Genomic DNA, 18,849 nt, shown 5'->3' with positions numbered 1-18,849 from the left:
ATTTAGAAATAGATATTCTAACTCCGATTTTGCTTTGTGGTTATTGAAATAACAATATGGAGTATCCCTCCACTGCAGAAATTATAGGTAAGTCGTTTATAATTTTTCTTTGTCCCGGGATTTATCTTTTTTCTCCCAGCCTTGTGGTTTGTCTTAAGTAATAGCAATCACTTTGACAGGGAACCACTGGATGGAAGAGTGGGTGAGCTGCTCCCTCTGGAGCAGACATCAGTGTTACTCAATAGACCTGGTGACAGAGACTGACCTGAATTGTGTTGCTTTCTCTTTAAGAGCAGCAAAGAATCCTGTGGCACCTTACAGACTAACAGACGTTTTGGAGCATGAGCTTTCGTGGGTGAATACCCACTTTGTCGGATGCAAGACTTGCATCCGATGAAGTGGGTATTCACCCACGAAAACTCATGCTCCAAAATGTCTGTTAGTCTGTAAGGTGCCACAGGATTCTTTGCTGCTTTTACAGATCCAGACTAACACGGCTACCCCTCTGATGCTTTCTCTTTAGAGACTGTACCACTATTGTAACACGACACCTCCAGCTCTTTACCACTAGCTGGAAACATGGAATTCAGATAGAATGTCTGCAGCAGTAGGGACATTCTATTTTTTTTCCTTAAAATTTGTATATCATGCTGCCTGCTTGGTCATGTGCAATAAGCTAGTTAAAAACATTGGTGTTGTAACTGAAAACAATGTAAAGGATGCTATAAAGAGAATTGCTACAAGAGCTCATTAAATGTAATTTTCTTAGCCTTCTGGATTTTATATACGCTTTCCTTTAATATTAAAGTGTTGATTACAAAGAAAATACAGCAAAACAGTCTTTTTTTTCTCTCTTTTTTTTTTTTCTTCCAACTATTGCAGTACATAAGAAGTTGTATAATGCTTGGCCGAATGCCCAACCTGATGCTGATGGCTAAGGAAAGCCTTTATACCCAGCTGCCACTGGATACCTTTACAATGCCATCTTATTCCAGGCGAATCTCTACAGCTACACCATACATGAATGGCGAAGCTTCAGCCAAATCTCTCTGGGTCATAAACAGTGCTCTCAGGATAAGAATTCTTTGTGCCACCTATGTAAATGTAAACATTCGAGACATTGACAAGGTAAGTGAAATTCTGAATGCATGGATGTTAAATTATTGCCTAGAATCAGAATGAAAACACTGAGCCACACTCAGTGGGCCTCTCTAACCAAATTAGGGAATCAGTTGGTCAACAGTATATGTTGATACCCGCTACTAGTGTTAATTAGGGGCCTAATTAAGTCAGTGGAAGGACTCCCACTGACCAGTGAGTATTGGACAGGGCTTTGGCGCATACAGAGCACACAGACAACTAGCAAAGTTTATCTTTTCAAAGTCCATGATAGACCAGGGCTGGGCAAACTACAGGCTGTTTTAAGCCAGCCCTCGAGCTCCCGCTCCCAGAAGCAGAGGCATGTCCCACTTCGGCTCCTACACAGTCCAGTGGCCCCCTCCGGTACTCCATTGGGAGCTGCAGGGGTGGTGCCTGCGGACGGGGCAGCATCCAGAGCCACCTGGCTGCACCTCAGCATAGGAGCCAGAGGAGGGACATGCTGCTGCTGCAGCAGCAGCTTCTGGGAGCCACTTGAGGTAAGCACCGCCCGGAACCTGCACCCCTGAGCCTCTCCCCACGCTCCTAATCCCCCTTCTGCCCTCTGAACCCCTCGATCCCAGCCTGGAGCACCCTCTTGAACCCCAAAACTCCTCATCCCGAGCCCCACCCCAGAGCCCACACCCCTAAACAGAGCCCTCACCCACTCCTGCACCCCAACCCCAATTTTGTGAGCATTCATAAGAACGGCCGTACTGGGTCAGACCAAAGGTCCATCTAGCCCAGTATCCTGTCTGCTGACAGTGGCCAATGCCAGGTGCCCCAGAGGTAGTGAACCTAACAGGTAATGATCAAGTGATCTCTCTCCTGCCATTCATCTCCAAACGCTGACAAACAGAGGCTAGGGACACCATTCCTTACCCATCCTGGCCAATAGCCATTAATGGACTTAACCTCCATGAATTTATCCAGTTCTCTTCTAAATGCCGTTACAGTCCTAGCCTTCACAACCTCCTCAGGCAAGGAGCTCCACAAGTTGACTGTGCGCTGTGTGAAGAACTTCCTTTTATTTGTTTTAAACCTGCTGCCCATTAATTTCACTTGGTGACCCCTAGTTCTTGTATTATGGGAATAAATAAATAACTTTTTTCCTTATCTACTTTCTCCACATCACTCATGATTTTATATACCTCTATCATATCATCCCCTTAGTCTCCTCTTTTCCAAGCTGAGAAGTCCTAGCCTCTTTAATCTCTCCTCATATGGGACCCGTTCCAAACCCCTAATCATTTTAATTGCCCTTTTCTGAACCTTTTCTAGTGCCAGTATATCTTTTTTGAGATGAGGACACCACATCTGTACGCAGTATTCAAGATGTGGGCATACCATTGATTTTTATATAAGGGCAATAATGTATTCTAAGTCTTATTCTCTGTCCCTTTTTTAATGATTCCTAATATCCTATTTGCTTTTTTGACTGCCTCTGCACACTGCGTGGACATCTTCAGAGAACTATCCACGATGACTCGAAGATCTTCTTCCTGATTTGTTGTAGCTAAATTAGCCCCCATCATATTGTATGGATAGTTGGGGTTATTTTTTCCAATGTGCATTACTTTACATTTATCCACATTAAATTTAATTTGCCATTTTGTTGCCCAATCACTTAGTTTTGTGAGATCTTTTTTAAACTCTTCAGTCTGCTTTGGTCTTAACTATCTTGAGCAGTTTAGTATCATCATCAAACTTTGCCACCTCACTGTTTACCCCTTTCTCCAGATTATTTATGAATAAGTTGAATAGGATTAGTCTTAGGACTGACCCTTGGGGAACACCACTAGTTACCCCTCTCTATTCTGGGAATTAATCATTTATTCCTACTTTGTTCCCTGTCTTTTAACCAGTTCTCTGTCCATGAAAGGACCTTCCCTTTTATCCCATGACAACTTAATTTACGTAAGTGCCTTTGGTGAGGGACCTTGTCAAAGGCTTTCTGGAAATCTAAGTATACTGTGTCCACTGGATCCCCCTTGTCCACATGTTTGTTGACCCCTTCAAAGAATTCTAATAGATTAGTAAGACACAATTTCCCTTTACAGAAACTATGTTGGCTTTTGCCCAACAATTTATGTTCTTCTATGTGTCTGACAATTTTATTCTTTACTATTGTTTCAACTAATTTGCCCGGTACTGACATTAGACTTACCGGTCTGTAATTGCCAGGATCACCTCTAGAGCCCTTTTTCAATATTGGCATTATATTAGCTATCTTCCAGTCATTGAGTACAGAAGCCAATTTAAAGGATAGGTTACAAACCATAGTTAATAGTTCTGCAACTTCACATTTGAGTTCTTTCAGAACTGGGGTGAATGCCATCTGGTCCCGGTGACTTGTTACTGTTAAGTTTATCAATTAATTCCAAAACCTTCTCTAGTGACACTTCAGTCTGTGACAGTTCCTCAGATTTGTCACCTACAAAAGCTGGCTCAGGTTTGGGAATCTCCCTAACATCCTCAGCTGTGAAGACTGAAGCAAAGAATCCATTTAGTTTCTCCTCAATGACTTTATTGTCTTTAAGTGCTCCTTTTGTATCTAGATCATCCAGGGGCCCCACTGGTTGTTCAGCAGGCTTCCTGCTTCTGATGTACTTAAAAAACATTTTATTACCTTTTGAGTTTTTGGCTAGCCGTTCTTCAAACTCCTCTTTGGCTTATCTTATTACATTTTTACACTTAATTTGGCAGTGTTTATGCTCCTTTCTATTTACCTCACTAGTATTTTACTTCCACTTTTTAAAAGATGCCTTTTTATCTCTCACTGCTTCTTTTACATGGTTAAGCCACGGTGGCTCTCTTTTAGTTCTTTTACTGTTTTTTTTAATTTGGGGTATACATTTAAGTTGGGCTTCTATTATGGTGTCTTTAAAAAGCATCCATGCAGCTTGCAGGGATTTCACTTTAGTCACTGTACCTTTTAATTTCTGTTTAACTAACCCCCTCATTTTTGCATAGTCCCCCTTTTTGAAATTAAATGCCACAGTGTTGGGCTGTTTAGATGTTCTTCCCACCACAGGGATGTTAAATGTTGTTATATTATGGTCACTATTTCCAAGCGGTCCTGTTATAGTTACCTCTTGGACCAGCTCCTGCGCTCCACTTAGGATTAAATTGAGAGTTCTCTCCCTTTGTGGGTTCCCATACCAGCTGCTCCAAGAAGCAATCATTTAAAGTATTGAGAAATTTTGTCTCTGCATTTCGTCCTGAGGTGACATGTTCCCAGTCAATATGGGGATAATTGAAATCCCTCACTATTATTGAGTTCTTAATTTTGATAGCCTTTCTAATTTCCCTTAGCATTTCATCATCACTATCACTGTCCTGGTCAGGTGGTCGATAATAGATCCCTAATGTTATATTCTTATTAGAGCATGAAATTACTATCCATAGAGATTCTATAGAACATGTGGATTCACTTAAATGAAGTAAAAAATCTTGATTCTACACTTTCTTTCACATGTAGTGCCACTCCCCCACCCCGCACAACCTGTTCTGTCCTTCCGATATATTTTGTACCTCGGAATGATTATGTCCCATTGATTGATTGTCCTCAGTCTACCAGGTTTCTCTAATGCCTATTATATCAACATCCTCCTTTTATCATGAGGCACTCTAGTTCACCCATCTTATTATTTAGACTTCTAGCATTTGTGTACAAACACTTGAAAAACTTGTCACTGTTTATTTGTCTACCCTTTTCTGATGTGTCCGATTCTTTGTGAATGTTTCCCGTCTGATCTGGCCCTTACATTATCCTCTTCCATCCTCTGCTCCTGACTATTACCTAGAGAATCTCTATCAGTAGACTTTCCTCTAAGAGAAGTCTCTGTCCGATCCACGTGCTCCTCTGCAGCAGTCGGCTTTCACCCATCTCCTAGTTTAAAAACTGCTCTGCAACCTTTTTCATGTTAAGTGCCAGCAGTCTGGTTCCACTTTGATTTAGGTGGAGCCCATCTCTCCTGTATAGGCTTCCCCCATCCCAAAAGTTTCCCCAGTTCCTAATGAATCTAAACCTCTCCTCTCTACACCATCGTCTCATCCACGCATTGAGACTCTGAAGCTCTGCCTGCCTACCTGGCGCTGCGCATGGAACTGGGAGCATTTCTACGAATGCCACCATAGAGATCCTGGATTTCAGTCTCTTCCCTAGCAGCCTAAATTTGGCCTCCAGGACATCTCTCCTACCCTTCCCTATGTCATTGGTACCTACATGTACCATGACCACTGGCTCCTCCCCAGCACTACACATAAGTCTATCCAGATGCCTCGAGATATCCGCAACCTTCGCACCAGGCAGGCAAGTCACCACACGGTTCTCCATCACAAACCCAGCTATCTATGTTTCTAATGATCGACTCTCCCATTACTAGCACCTGCCTTTTCTGAATGACTGGAGTTCCCTCACCCGGAGAGGTAACCTCAGTGCGAGAGGCAATCCCAGCACCATCTGGAAGGAGGGTCCCAACTATGGAAAGGTTTTCCTCTGCTCCCATTGACTGCTCTGCTTCCCTGGACCTTTCATCCTCCTCAATAGCGCAAGGGCTGTCTGACCGGAGGTGGGACAATTCTACAGTGTCCCGGAAAGCCTCATCAGCATACCTCTCTGCCTCCCTTAGCTCCTCCAGTTCTGCCACCCTGGCCTCCAAAGCCTGTACGTGGTCTCTGAGGGCCAGGAGCTCCTTGCACCGAATGCACACATAGGCCACCCATCCACAGGGCAGGTAATCATACATGCTGCACTCAGCGCAATAAATTGGATAAAGCTTTCCTCCCCCCCCCTCCCCCCCCCACTGCTGAGCTTCTGCCTGCATTGTCTCCTGCAGCTACCTAGTTAATGAAAGGGTTTTGTTTAAATCAAGAAGTTTTGAATGTAGTTTAGTTTACACGTTTTAAAGAACAGCAAGTGAACCTTGCCGCCTTCCCATTCCAAACTCCCTTATGAAACTCCCTGTTAGCAGCCCCTGGTCGCAAAGCTCCCTGGTTGCTTGCGCATTGCTTTATAAAGCCCTGGCCTTCTTGATAGCCCCACCCACTGACTAAGGCTCTGCCAATTAACAGAGGCTTCTAGCTTTCAAACCTTACTTTGAAGCTCACAGCTTCCAACTGTCAGCCACAGCACATAGTCCTTCAAACAACCAGACAGACAGACAAACACAAACTCGGCACACAGCAAGTAACCCCCAAACACAAACAAACACTACAGACAGCCACTTACCCTAAGGGTGCTGTATTTTCTCCTCCTTCACCTGGAGAACTCTTTTGCAAAACTTCCCTGTTAGCAACCCCTGTTCGCAAAGCTGCAGCCCCTATTCGCAAAGCCAGCATGGTCCGCCATACAATTTCTATTCACAGATGTGGCCCTCGGGCCAAAAAGTTTGCCCACCCCTGTGATAGACTATCAAATAAGGAAAAAATCATGGTTAAGCTGCAGTGTATTTGAAAAGTCCACATAAACACCTCTTTAAGAAACAAAACAAAATAGAAAGTATCTTCCGGAAGTTGAAAGTAGTGTGCACACACGCTGCTCTCAATGCCACCTTAAATTCAGGCCCATGCTTTCAAACTTGGCTGCCTGAAATACCTAAATCTTTCTTTAGGTATCCAAATACATTACCTGATTTTTTCAGAGTTTTTTAGCACCCTCAGCTGACATTGATTTCAGTGGGTACTAGGAATTACATGACATATTAGAAAATTAGGCCACTTGTTTTAGACACCCATATCTGAGAATTTTGGTCTTATTCATTTAATAAGAAGCATCATAAAACTTCTAAAATGTTCCCTTTTTACATACTATTGTAGCTTACTGTCTGTGAAACCCAAAGCATTGAGGTTCTGAGTTGAATGCGTAGCAATTTTGTAGTATCAGGTCTTAATTTGGTGATTTATCTAAAATAAACTTGGGGAGAAGCAGGAAAAACTAAGTAGGGATGTTTCTTGTGTATCTTAAAACAACAAATACTATGCTTAAAGAGCCATTGCTGTAAGAACTGGGACAAGTTTTTGTTTGAACAGTTCTGTGGACAAGTTTACTATCCTTACTTGAAAGAGAAAAAAGAAGGGGGGATAATTGTGTTCAGCATAAACTCTTACCACCCTAGCTCTTTTGTGTGCTTGGAAGTTGCTCAGTTTATCCTTCCATCCCCATGGCTTGCCCTGGTAATCAAGGATAAATTCCAGTTATGTTACTTCTTAAAGTTATTATTTGAAATGCAGTCATAACTAACTTTGAAATGGTGATGCAGAGATAGTAAACTAAAGTTTTCTTCCAGAAGCACAGTAAGAATACTTTACAGTATGTGAACTCATTTATGCCATATAGCTTTTTTCTCAAATTGATAGAAATTAAAGTGTGACACATGGTTCTAATCACCATCTACTAGTGTTGGTATTTACAGTAAAACCTTTGTTCAGACTAGGGTCTGGCATTCAAATGAATTCAGGTGCTAATGCTTAAACACGTTATTTTCAGATCTATGTCCGAACTGGTATCTACCATGGAGGAGAACCGTTATGTGACAATGTGAATACTCAAAGGGTACCTTGTTCCAATCCCAGGTAAATAATGTTACTGTAACAATTCAGGGAAATCTGATTTCCAGAGTTTTCTAAAGCAGAAATAGATTCTGTCAGTACCAGTTTTTACCATCAAGCAGGGTCCCTGGCTGGGGAGTATCATTAAGATAGTAGGCCCCATCGAGGGAAAAAAGCAGCCTTATTTTCTAAAAGGAAGTACTCAAAATCATTTATCATAAATGAAAACCGTTCTTATTTAGCATGTGTATAGCTGTCTAAGAATTATAATTAATCACTGGAGTTTTCCTTTTAAATTGATCACTCATTTACTTTTACAAATTTGTTTAATTGGATTAATTTAGGCTTTGCAGATCTTCATTTTGTCTTGTAAAATGTTATGTAAAAGCAGCAACCTTTTACTCAACAGGTCTATTCTCTACATGTATTCAGTTTTGTCTGTGACCCAAAAATTTGCTACATTTCCCCTTTTTGTTTTACAATACAGAACCAGCATAGCTACTGGAAATTGAGCTGGATTCTGTTCTGGCTTGTGACTTGTTAGCAAAGCTCCAATTGCAAGTTCAAATTCTGTTTGTAACATGCAACAGTTCTTTTCAGAGGGTTGCACAAGTGTTTGCCCTGCAGAATCTATCACTATGACAAAAAGACAAACATAGCTTGACTTTGAGATCCCAAGGTGTGTTTGCAGAGCTGGCTGCTTAACATATTGTTTTCTATCACTTGTTCTGTTGATCTCATGCTAGAATCTGGGTACATGACTGGGGTTCCTAGGCAATATCATAATACAAACAGTCTGTTTGGGCAATTGTTTTTCAATGAGTGAGGCATAATAAACAGGGAACCTCACAATGCAGTTTAATAGAATCACTTCTCAAAATAAAACCACACTTTGCCAGGGGTCTCAAACACAGTGTGGCCCGTGGAGTTATTTCCTGCGGCCTGCCATGGGCACCCACTCCACCGGCAGCCAAGATCCCCTCACCCCCCACCCCCCTCATCCTTCCCCCCTGAGCACGCAGCGTCCCTGCTCCTCCGCCTACTTCCCAGCACTTCCTGCTGCCAAACAGCTGTTTGGCGGCACTTAGGACTTGCCAGGAGGGAGGGTGGAGGAGCAGGGACACAGCATGCTCGGGAGGAGGTGGAGAAGAGGCAGGGCCGGAGCAGGGATTTGGGGAGGGGGTTGGAATAGGGGCAGGGAGGGGGAAGGGACTTTGGGGAAGGGGTTGGAATGGGGGTTGGGAAAGGGTGGGAAGAGGCAGGGCGGGGGTGGGGCCCCATGGACTAGATGAGCAGTCTGAGGTATGAAGTTCAGCATGTATGATTCTTTGCTGTGAGTAGTTGGGAAGAATATTTGTTAAAAGTGGCAACGTATTTTGTAAGAATAATTACTTTAAAAAGTTCCTGCCATTACAGCTATGTTGATAGACTGTTAGTGTAGATCATCATCAGTGTTACTGACCACATAAGGAATAGTTACAGGTGTTTATATTTTATTAAAACCCCTTTTTGCATTACAGTTTTAAAAAAGTTGTTAAATTGACTTTTAATAGCATAGTATATATTTAGTGTGTGTGTGTGTATTTCATTTTTTACTATACTTTTGTATCGTTGTATGAAAAGGTTTCAGTGTTGTGGCCCTTGGGCCAACGTACTAGTCCTCATGTAGCCCTCATGGTGATTTGAGTTTGAGATCCCTGCTTTAAGTGGAAACTATCAACATGTTGGATTGTGATTAATCAATGTCCACCAACCCAACACAAGCCACTGGGGAGGGGAAAATGCTGTTAGGGCTTCAGGGCAACTGGAAGTCTGGAATTAGGATGCCCCTGAAATATGGCAGGACAGGGAATAGAAAGAGCTTTACAAAATATAGGAATAGATACTGTTAGGGAAAAGTTTTGTAAATGAGAAGAGAAAAGTGCATAAATTAAAATACAGAGGAAAAGGTGGAATTGATATACAGTGTGGTCCATGTAAAGAAGAGCTACTAGGCAAAGAAGATCAGAGAGCAATTCACTAGAATGGAAATTAATTGATTTAAACCTAAATAAATTAGATCTATTTTCATTTGTGTCTAACAACGAAATGTGGAATTTCAAATAGTGGTGATGTAAATACAAAATGTGCGTGGTACAAATGTATGCAAGTGAGTTTAAAACAAAGGTCTTAATCTCTAAAAAGTACTTCGCAATTTCTTCAATGCTCGTTCTCTGGCTATAATGATATTTGTGGGGACTCAGTATCTGCCTGGATCAGACCCAGAGTGTATTAAAAAATAATTCCAAATTCACATTTTCTGTCTGATTGACCTTGCATATCTTTAGAAAAGTTTATTAGCTGGTACTTAAATTGTGTTTGCAAACACTACTTCTCTCCAAGGGAATGAATAGATATTCTACTAGGCCTGTTAATTATATAATATATGGCTATTGAAAAATAATTTCTCTCTCCCAGTAGCTATGGTTCAGTTTATCTGCAGTGTTAATATAGTGTATGGATATTTGGGGAGGAAGTCTCTTTAGGGAAAAAATCATGAAAGGTGTTAGTCCAGATTATCATATTCATTAAAAAAGTTTTTCCATTCTTTGTCTTCAGCCACTGGCTCTTCTCCAAAGCTCTTGAGGCTGCAAGATAGCCATTTTCCCCCTGTATTGTAATTTCAGGGGAAGGAACTTTCAGGAAAAGTTGTCCCTCCATATCCCTAGTCTTCTGGTAGCAGGTACTAGCAGCCAACAACAGGGATTGCGGCTGTATCGGGGGTTCTGAATTGTGTAGTTCTGTAGTGACTGCAGCATGAATCCACTTAAAGGGAATCTTTTCAACCATGCTGTACTTTAGCTCCCTACTATGTGAGAGGCTATGCGCACTTTTGTTTTTCCATCCCTGAGGTGGTCATGTGGTTGGAAACGAAGGTGGCTTATCCTGACAGCCACTGCCTCTGAAGTTTACACTCATAAGCTTCATGACAGGCCACCCTTTTCTCTTGGTGGAGGATTATATCACTTGATATAGCTCATTTGTGTTCCAGAATCTGCATCCGTATCCCTTTTGCATTAGCCTCTTGCAGGGGGGCTTCATCCACCCAAGACAAGAAACCAAACATAGCAGCACTATACTGGTTCATGAGGACCAGAAAGTGAATTGACTATAAGCAGACTGGTCTAGTTTCACTATCCATGCTGAGTAAACAATACAAATGGTTAAAAAAAAAAAAAAAAATCTAATGTGTCCTACGTATTGTTAATAGGAAAATGAATGATCTTGTTAGCCTTGGTTCAACTCTCCCACTCACCAAAAGAGCTGTTGATGTGGAAATTCACCAAGCTCTGATCTCTCTGTTGCTGAGTTTCCCCTCTCAGACCATCACTTGATCTTTTTCAGTATCGCTTATTGGCACACTCCCCCTGTCACTTGACCTTTCCATATTTTGAATGGAAAGAATCTATTAGAATTATTTTGAGGGGGTCAACAAGCATCTGGGCAAGGGCATCCAGTGCATATAGTGTACTTGGACTTTCAGAAAGCCTTTGACAAGGTCCCTCACCAACGGCTCTTAAGCACAGTAAACAGTCATGGGATAAGAAGGAATGTTATCTCATGGATCAGTAACTGGTAAAAAGAAAACAAGAGGTCAGTTTTCACAATGGAGAGAGTAAATAGTGGTGTTCCTCAAGAGTTCATACTGGGACCAGTGATGTTCAACATATTCCTAAATGATCTGGAGAAGAGGATAAACAGTGAAGTAGAAAAGTACAAAATTACTCAAGATAGCTAGGTCCAAAGCAGACTTTGAAGAATTACAAAAGGATCTGACAAAACTGGGTAACTGGACAGCAAAATCGCAGATGATATTCAGTGTTGATAAATGCAAAGTAATACACGCTGGAAAATATAATCCTAACTCTATATACAAACTGATGGGGTCTAAATTAGTTATCACTCAAGAAAGAGATCTTGGCGTCATTGTGGATAGTTCTCTGCAAATATCTGCTTAATGTGCAGCTGCAGTCAAAAAAGCTAACAATGTTAGGAACCATTAGAAAAGGGTTAGATAAAAAGGCAGAATATATCATAATGCCACTATATAAAGCCATGGTATGCCCATACTTTGAATACTGCGTTTAGTTTTGGTTGCCCCATCTCAAAAAAGATATATTATAAATGAAAAGGGTACAGAGAAGGGCAACAAAAATGATTAGGAGTATGAAACAGCTTCCATATGAGGAGAGAGAAAAGGACTGGGACTGTTCAACTTGGAGAAAGAGACGACCAAATGGGGATAGGATAGAAGTCTATAAAATCATGAATGGTGTGGAGGAAATGAGTAAGGGGGTGTTATTTGTCCCTTCATGTAACACAAGAACCAGAGGTCACAGGATAAAATTAAAAGGCAGCAAGTTTAAAACAAAGAAAAGGAAGCACTTCTTCACACAACGCACAGTCAGCCTTTGGAACTCGTTGCCAGAAGATGTTATGAAGGGCAAACTAAGTTCAAAAAAGAATTAGATAAGTTCATGGAGGATAGGTCCATCAGTGGCCATTGGCCAAGATGATCAGGGATGCAATCACATGCTCTGAGTGTCCCTAAGCCTCTGGCTTCCAGGAGCTGGCACTGGATGGCAGGGGATGGATCACTCAACAATTGCCCTGTTCTGTTCACTCCCGCTGAAGCATCTGGCACCAGCTGCTGTCATAAAACAGAATACTGGCCTAGATGGACCCTTGGTACGTCCCGATATGGCCATTCTGACATTCTTATTTCCAATCCAATGCTAACAACTTGTCTGCTTTCAGCCCTCTTTTCTACTGTTATGGTGGTTGATTCTCTGTTTCTCCTCTCCTCCATCCTTACCCTTTTGCTCCTCTCTCCATTTGCAAGGTCCGTCCTACCATCTCCCCAGTCCTGGCTCACTCTCAATAGCTGCTTCCTCTGTTCCTGCTCCCCTGCCATGGAGCATCTCTGGCAGAAATTCTGTGACCAGGCTGACCTTCCTCCACTACAGATTTGTTCTTTCCTCTCGAAGTTCTGCCATCTTCCTAGCTAAACAACTCTACTTCTCCAACTTAATTACATCTCAACAACCACCTTATCTCCCTTTTCCCTTTCATTTCTAAGGTTATTGAACACGTTCTTTACAATTGCTGTCTGGAGTTCCTCCTTTCTAGTTCCATCTTAGACCCTCTCCAGTCCAGCTTCTGTCTCTTGCTCTCAACTGAAACTGATCTTGCCAATGGTCTCTTCTTAGCCATATCTCAGAACTAGTACTCCATCCTCATCCTCGTTGACCTGATAGTTGACCATTCTCTTCTTCTTGAAATCTTATCCTCCCTTAGTTTCCATAACTGTTTTCTCCCTCTCCTAGTTCTCCTCCTAACTCTCTCATTGCTCCTTCATGCTGTCTCCCAATTTTGTGGGGGATTCTGCAGGGCTCTGGCACTGGTCCATCAATGGCTATTAGCTAGGATGGGCAGGGATGTTATCCCTAGCCTCTGTTTGCTAGAAGCTGGGAATGGGCAACGGGATGGATCACTTGATGATTACCTGTTCTATTCATTCCCTCTGGGGCACCTGGCATTGGCCACTGTCAGAAGACAGGATACTGGGCTAGATGGATCTTTAGTCTGATCCAGTATGGCCGTTCTTATGTTCTTAAATAATATCAGTCTCCTTTTAAGCAGAAATCCAAAGAGTAAGGTCTATGTAGGACTAAGGGAGCATTATTGGTACACTTGCAACTTTTAAGAACTTAATGTTTGCTTTGAAAATGCTGCTTTTTAGCATTTTGTGTTTGGCACTTTTCAATTCTTCCATGAGCATAGTCAATTTTTAAAAGCTGATGCCCTCTTCGAACAGAGGAAATCTAACTTGGCAACCCAACAAAGAAAATATAATTATGCATCTTTGCTTTTGTAGGGCAATAGCCAAACATATCAGTTGATATATTCAACATGTTTTAAGAAGTCTATAACAACAATAATAATGATAATACTTGGTAGTTCTGTAGAGCCAAACTCTGCTCTTTGACACCCAAGTGTAAATTTGAAGTAACTCCATTAACTTCAGTGGAGTAACCCCAGAATTAGTGTTTGCAGCAGAGAGCAGAGTATGTGCCCGTTTATTATTTATATGGAGGTTAAAAGGTGATGGAACTCCAGAAATTGCCTTCATGTACAGAGTATGTAATGCTGGGGAGCTATTGAGATGAAAACCCCCACTGTCACTTATGAAAGACTGTAAAATTTCAATCCCGCTGTTCTGTAAAATGAAGTATTTGAAGAAACCTTTTCTCTCGTTTGTAATTATAAGTCTTTACAGCCTTATTTTATTAGTTACAGTGCAGTAATTGAAACAGGTTGCACTCACTGTTCTTCAGGCTTCTCTGACTTTCATTGGCTAACAGACATCCTGTACTAAATTCAAGTATTCTTCTCCAGTATTAATTGTTTCCTGTGCAGTTTACTACTGTACAATTCAACAGAATCATAATTAATATAGCTATGCAAATATTTGGAAAGTATCCATTAGCTAGCTAGGAAATTATTCTTTTTATTACACTGTTGTACAGGAAGTATTGCTGTAAATCAGTGATATTCAACCTTTTTTCATTTGCGGACTGTTAAAAAAATTTCAAATGGAGAGGCTGACCCCTTTGGAAATCTTAGACATAGTCTACAGACTCCCAAGGATCCACAGACCACAGGTTGAAAACCACTGCTGTAGATTGTTGGCATTTAGTAAATACAAATAACAAACTTGTAGTGAAACTTAACCTTGAGAAGAAAACACAGTATTTTATCATACCGGGAAAAGGAAGTGTACAGCAGGGAGAAGAGTGATGAAACACTGGTTTTTACTAAATGTAAAACTGACCAGTAGTGTGAGACAGTTTTTCATTCATTTATTTCCTCTTATGATTTATATCCTCAGAATTGATTTTTTTTTTCTTCCACTTGTCTGTGACAATACTTCCTCTACAACTTGGGAGGGGAGGGAGTTTCTTCAGAGAGCGTCTATTTACATATTAATATGGCTACGTTTTAGTCATGGGTATTTTCAGTAAAAGTCACAGGTAAGTCATGGGCAGTAAACAAAAATTCATGGCCCGTGACCTGTCCATACTTTTACTAAAAATACCAGTGAATAAAATTTGGGGAGTGGAGGGGTGGTGCCTGGGGGCCCTGTGGGTGCTGGGGAAGGGCAGCCTGGCTGTTGCGGGGGGCATAAGTGGTGGCGCACAGGCTGGGACCCCTGCTAGTGTTGGGGCATGGGGGTTAGCAGGCTCCCTACATGGCTCCATGCCTCCTCCCGCCCCCTGAGCAACAGCAGAGTTTGGGTGCGGGAGGGGGCAGGGGTTTGAGGCACAAGACGGGGTGAGGCAGGCTCTGGGTGTTGTTTACCTGGGAGGGCTCCCTGGAAGCGACGACACCCTCCTCTCTCAGTTGCTAGGCAGAGGCGTGGCCAGGCACTGTCCCCACACCTCCCATTGGCTGTGATTCCTGGCCAATAGGAGCTGCAAAGCAGAGCTCTGGGCAGAGGCAGCATGCAGAGCTGCCTGGACACGCCTCTGCCTAGCAACTGAGCAAGGGGGATGTCGCTACTTCCGAAGGGCCTCCCAGGTAAGTGCCACCCAGAGCCCGCCTAGTCCCAGCCGCCTGCCCCCTCCCACACCCAAACTCTGCTGCTGGCAGGGGCGCGGCGGTCCAAGACTGGCCCAGCAGCAGCACGGGCTGCCTGAGCTGCCCCTGAGCCAGGCGTGCTGGCCGCTGCAGAAGTCACAGAAAGTCACAGAATCCGTGACCTCCATGACAAACCCGCAGCCTTACATATTAGTTATATCATGTTCTGACGTGCTTAGATTTTTTTGCTTGACTTAAGCCTACTAAAGTGCTTAAAAGTGCGTGGCTCTATATTGTAATGTAACTATAAATATGGCATTGTTTCCGAATGATCCCAATACTGAGTTTACAAGTAGAAACACACATTTTCTTCTAACTAGCTCTTGTAATTCAAACTGGGCTCTGAGAGTCAAGCCAACTTCTTTACTTCGTATGCATCTTCATGAATAGTTAAAGATTTTGCAGGCCAAATTAAATCCTCAATAACAACCATGCAAACCCATGTCTTCAGACTAGGCCTACATTGACAATTACAGTCAGGGAGTCTGCACAAGTGTTGATTAAATTTGGTAAACAATTCTATTGATGAGATGCCCAAGAAGGAATAAAATCCAGCTCACTTTCTCTGAGCAACATTGGTTCTGCAGGGCTAACCAGAGTAAAAAGCAGTAAGGACTTTGGTGACTAAAAGCAGTAGACGTGGCTGAATACATGCAGGAGGCTGATCTGCTTAATCAGAGCCATTTTGATTATTTTGCTCTTCTAGAGTAGAAATATATATTTAATATCCTTGGAGGAGGAACAAACTCTGATTTTTCCATATCAATTTGTGGCTATTTACTAACTAAAGTGTACTGAGTTTTATCTGTTTTAACCTGGTTTTTATTTTACTTTTAAAATTCCACAGATGGAATGAATGGCTGTCATATGACATGTACATTCCTGATCTCCCACGTGCTGCTCGGCTTTGCCTTTCCATCTGCTCTGTTAAGGGAAGAAAGGGGGCTAAGGAGGTAAAATATTTAATGATTTTAATAGTTCTAATGTGTTGTAAGATAAAACTCCAGGCAGCCAAATTTGGGAAGAACAGTTGGTCAACACTTCAGTAGAAGTTGGTCTTACCAAAATCTTTTATCTTCTTGAATTTTTATTTGATTAAAATATCACCTAAGATGTATAGAAACTTCTCTTAACTTTATTGACTACAAATTATTTTTTTTCTTACCTGATATATTTGTTGTGTATTATCCATGCAGCATTAATTGTGGTCTGTATTGTTGAACAGAAAGGGTTAGGCCAAAATTTTCAAACGTGGGTGCCGAAAGGTAGGTTCCTCAAGCCATTCTTAGGCGCCTAAAAAATACGTGAGTGTGTGAGAGAGAAGGTGCTGAGCACTTGTATCTCCTTTTGACTTAAATGGGAGTTGGGGTTGCTAAGCAATTTGGAAAAAAAAAACCAGCAAGCTTTTCTGAGGGTGCCTAAAATGTAGGTTTTGGATCCTAACTTTAAGCATCCAGGCTCAAAAAGTTTCGTCTTAAGTATATGTGTGGGTGTGTTCTGATGTACCATCCGTTTTTTTTATATGTTCGTGAGTGTATAAGACTTTGCAGTTTTGTGCAGTTTAAAATCCTTGAAAGACTGACTTGAGGAAAAAATCCTGGTAGGCAGTTGTAACTGTTTAGATTGTGTTCTTTGAAATGATTGTCACAGCAGCTGACAAGACAGAGGTTTGAAGTCTCACACGGAAGTATGCTACAACTGTCATCATTTGCTCTCTGCTAACCTACATATTTGATAATCCATACTTTCTCACACACTCTCTCTCCACATTTGACAGTAAGGGTTTAATAGCAGAGACATAGTGCTTGTAATGATGTCCCATAACAAATCTTGTAATATGATCTGTAATATATTGTATAAATTAAGTATTATCACAATTAATTAAAACTAGATTTGTCAAAATGAACAGAGTACAACTTGAAATGTAATTCTTGCCTTTTAATTGTTTGCTTTGCTCTTTTTGCTAATTTAAAAAATTGATTAATTATGGTAATACATTATTTATTTTTAATAGCAAGGTTCTACACACTATTTTCCTGAATCCAGCTGACACCTGATATCCAAACAAGATTGCCTGAAAAAAGTATTGAGAAATATCTGATTCAGCATGCATGCATATGACTTTCATGAGCATGTGTTGTTGTTTTCTTGGTTAGAAAACTTAGAAATCAAGATATAACAAACAAGCAAGTCAAAAATGTAGGCAAAATAGTGGCTGTTAACTATGCTGGCTTTCATTTTGATAAATTATATTATTTCTGGCTTCCCATAGTGTCAATGCACTACAAATACAAATAGTGTTTTGATCTACTTTATGATTGTGTGATTCCATAGTTCAGTTTTTCAAAAATCTTTTTCCTCCTCCCGTTATTCCTTGAAATCCAATATTGTACTATAACTTGATCACTCTTCACTATCATTTATTAATGATCATTTGATCTTTTTAAGGAACACTGCCCATTGGCTTGGGGAAATATAAACATGTTTGATTATACAGACACTCTTGTGTCTGGGAAAATGGCTTTGAATCTGTGGCCTGTGCCTCATGGGCTGGAAGATCTGCTAAATCCTATTGGCGTTACTGGGTCAAATCCAAATAAGGTAAATTGATGCTTATATTCTCATTTCAGCCTTAGTGTAACATATCTACTTGTTCAGATTATAGTGATTTCTAATTTATAATTTGTTTCAGAACAATCATTAAAATTCTTTTTTCCTCAGGAAACTCCATGTTTAGAGCTGGAATTTGATTGGTTTAGCAGCCCTGTAAAGTTTCCAGACATGACAGTGATTGAAGAACATGCCAATTGGACTATATCTCGAGAACTAGGGTTTAACTACAGCCATGCGGGGCTGGTAAGGGGAATTTACTTTCCAGGATTAGTTACTAAAACTTTAAAATATTTGCACATTTTGAAGTGCTTTATTTGTGGGGGGAAATATATTTTATATCAAAATACATGAAGCCAAATTATTTTTGATAAATACCAGACAAAAAGTGGCCAACAGGTTGTTCTGTCTCATGCAGTAAAACATATTGATGCTTCACTGATCAACCAAAATCTTTTAAGGATATAACTGTGTCTTACTGTGCAAACAGTTCTGGACTTTTTTCCAGCTTACATAAACAATTTGTCTGGATGTCAGAACGTTATGTTAATTTTGAAAAAATGTAATAGGGCTAGATTCTCCATCAGCGGCACTATTTCTTCTAATTTTTCCCTATCTCCGCTCCCTCCCACAATTTCTTGTCTGTATATAAGTTTTATCTTTGAAAAATCTTTTTTATAATCTGTAATATGCTCGTAACTTCTTTGGCAATGCTGATCTCTAAGTTCTATGTTCTACCAAACTGCCAAAAGTTAACTTTATTAGCAGTCAGAGATACAGTGTCTTGACCTGAGTCCCATGCATTCTGCGATTCGGTGGCCTTGAAATTTACCATCAAATCTATCTCTTGCTTCAAATGCTGAGCGTCCT

The 18,849-nt window shown here is 41.1% G+C and overlaps 1 protein-coding gene across 9 annotated transcripts in view; it reads left to right on the top strand.

Moving 5' to 3' along the window:
- The window catches only part of PIK3CA (phosphatidylinositol-4,5-bisphosphate 3-kinase catalytic subunit alpha), a 68,760-nt gene that overhangs the window by 31,933 nt on the left and 17,978 nt on the right, over window positions 1-18,849 (top strand). For all 9 annotated transcript variants that reach the window (XM_039487927.1, XM_039487924.1, XM_039487930.1 and 6 more), the window contains 5 exons: window positions 883-1,128; window positions 7,628-7,713; window positions 16,217-16,322; window positions 17,818-17,970; window positions 18,091-18,225. In XM_039487927.1, coding sequence (XP_039343861.1) covers window positions 883-1,128; window positions 7,628-7,713; window positions 16,217-16,322; window positions 17,818-17,970; window positions 18,091-18,225 — 726 coding nt within the window. The remainder of the gene's footprint in view (window positions 1-882; window positions 1,129-7,627; window positions 7,714-16,216; window positions 16,323-17,817; window positions 17,971-18,090; window positions 18,226-18,849) is intronic.

This window comes from Mauremys reevesii, linkage group 9, assembly GCF_016161935.1.
Source record: "Mauremys reevesii isolate NIE-2019 linkage group 9, ASM1616193v1, whole genome shotgun sequence".
Classification (NCBI taxonomy): Eukaryota; Metazoa; Chordata; order Testudines; family Geoemydidae; genus Mauremys; species Mauremys reevesii.
Note: the sequence above shows the minus strand (reverse complement) of the source record. Positions and strands in the feature narration are given on the sequence as shown.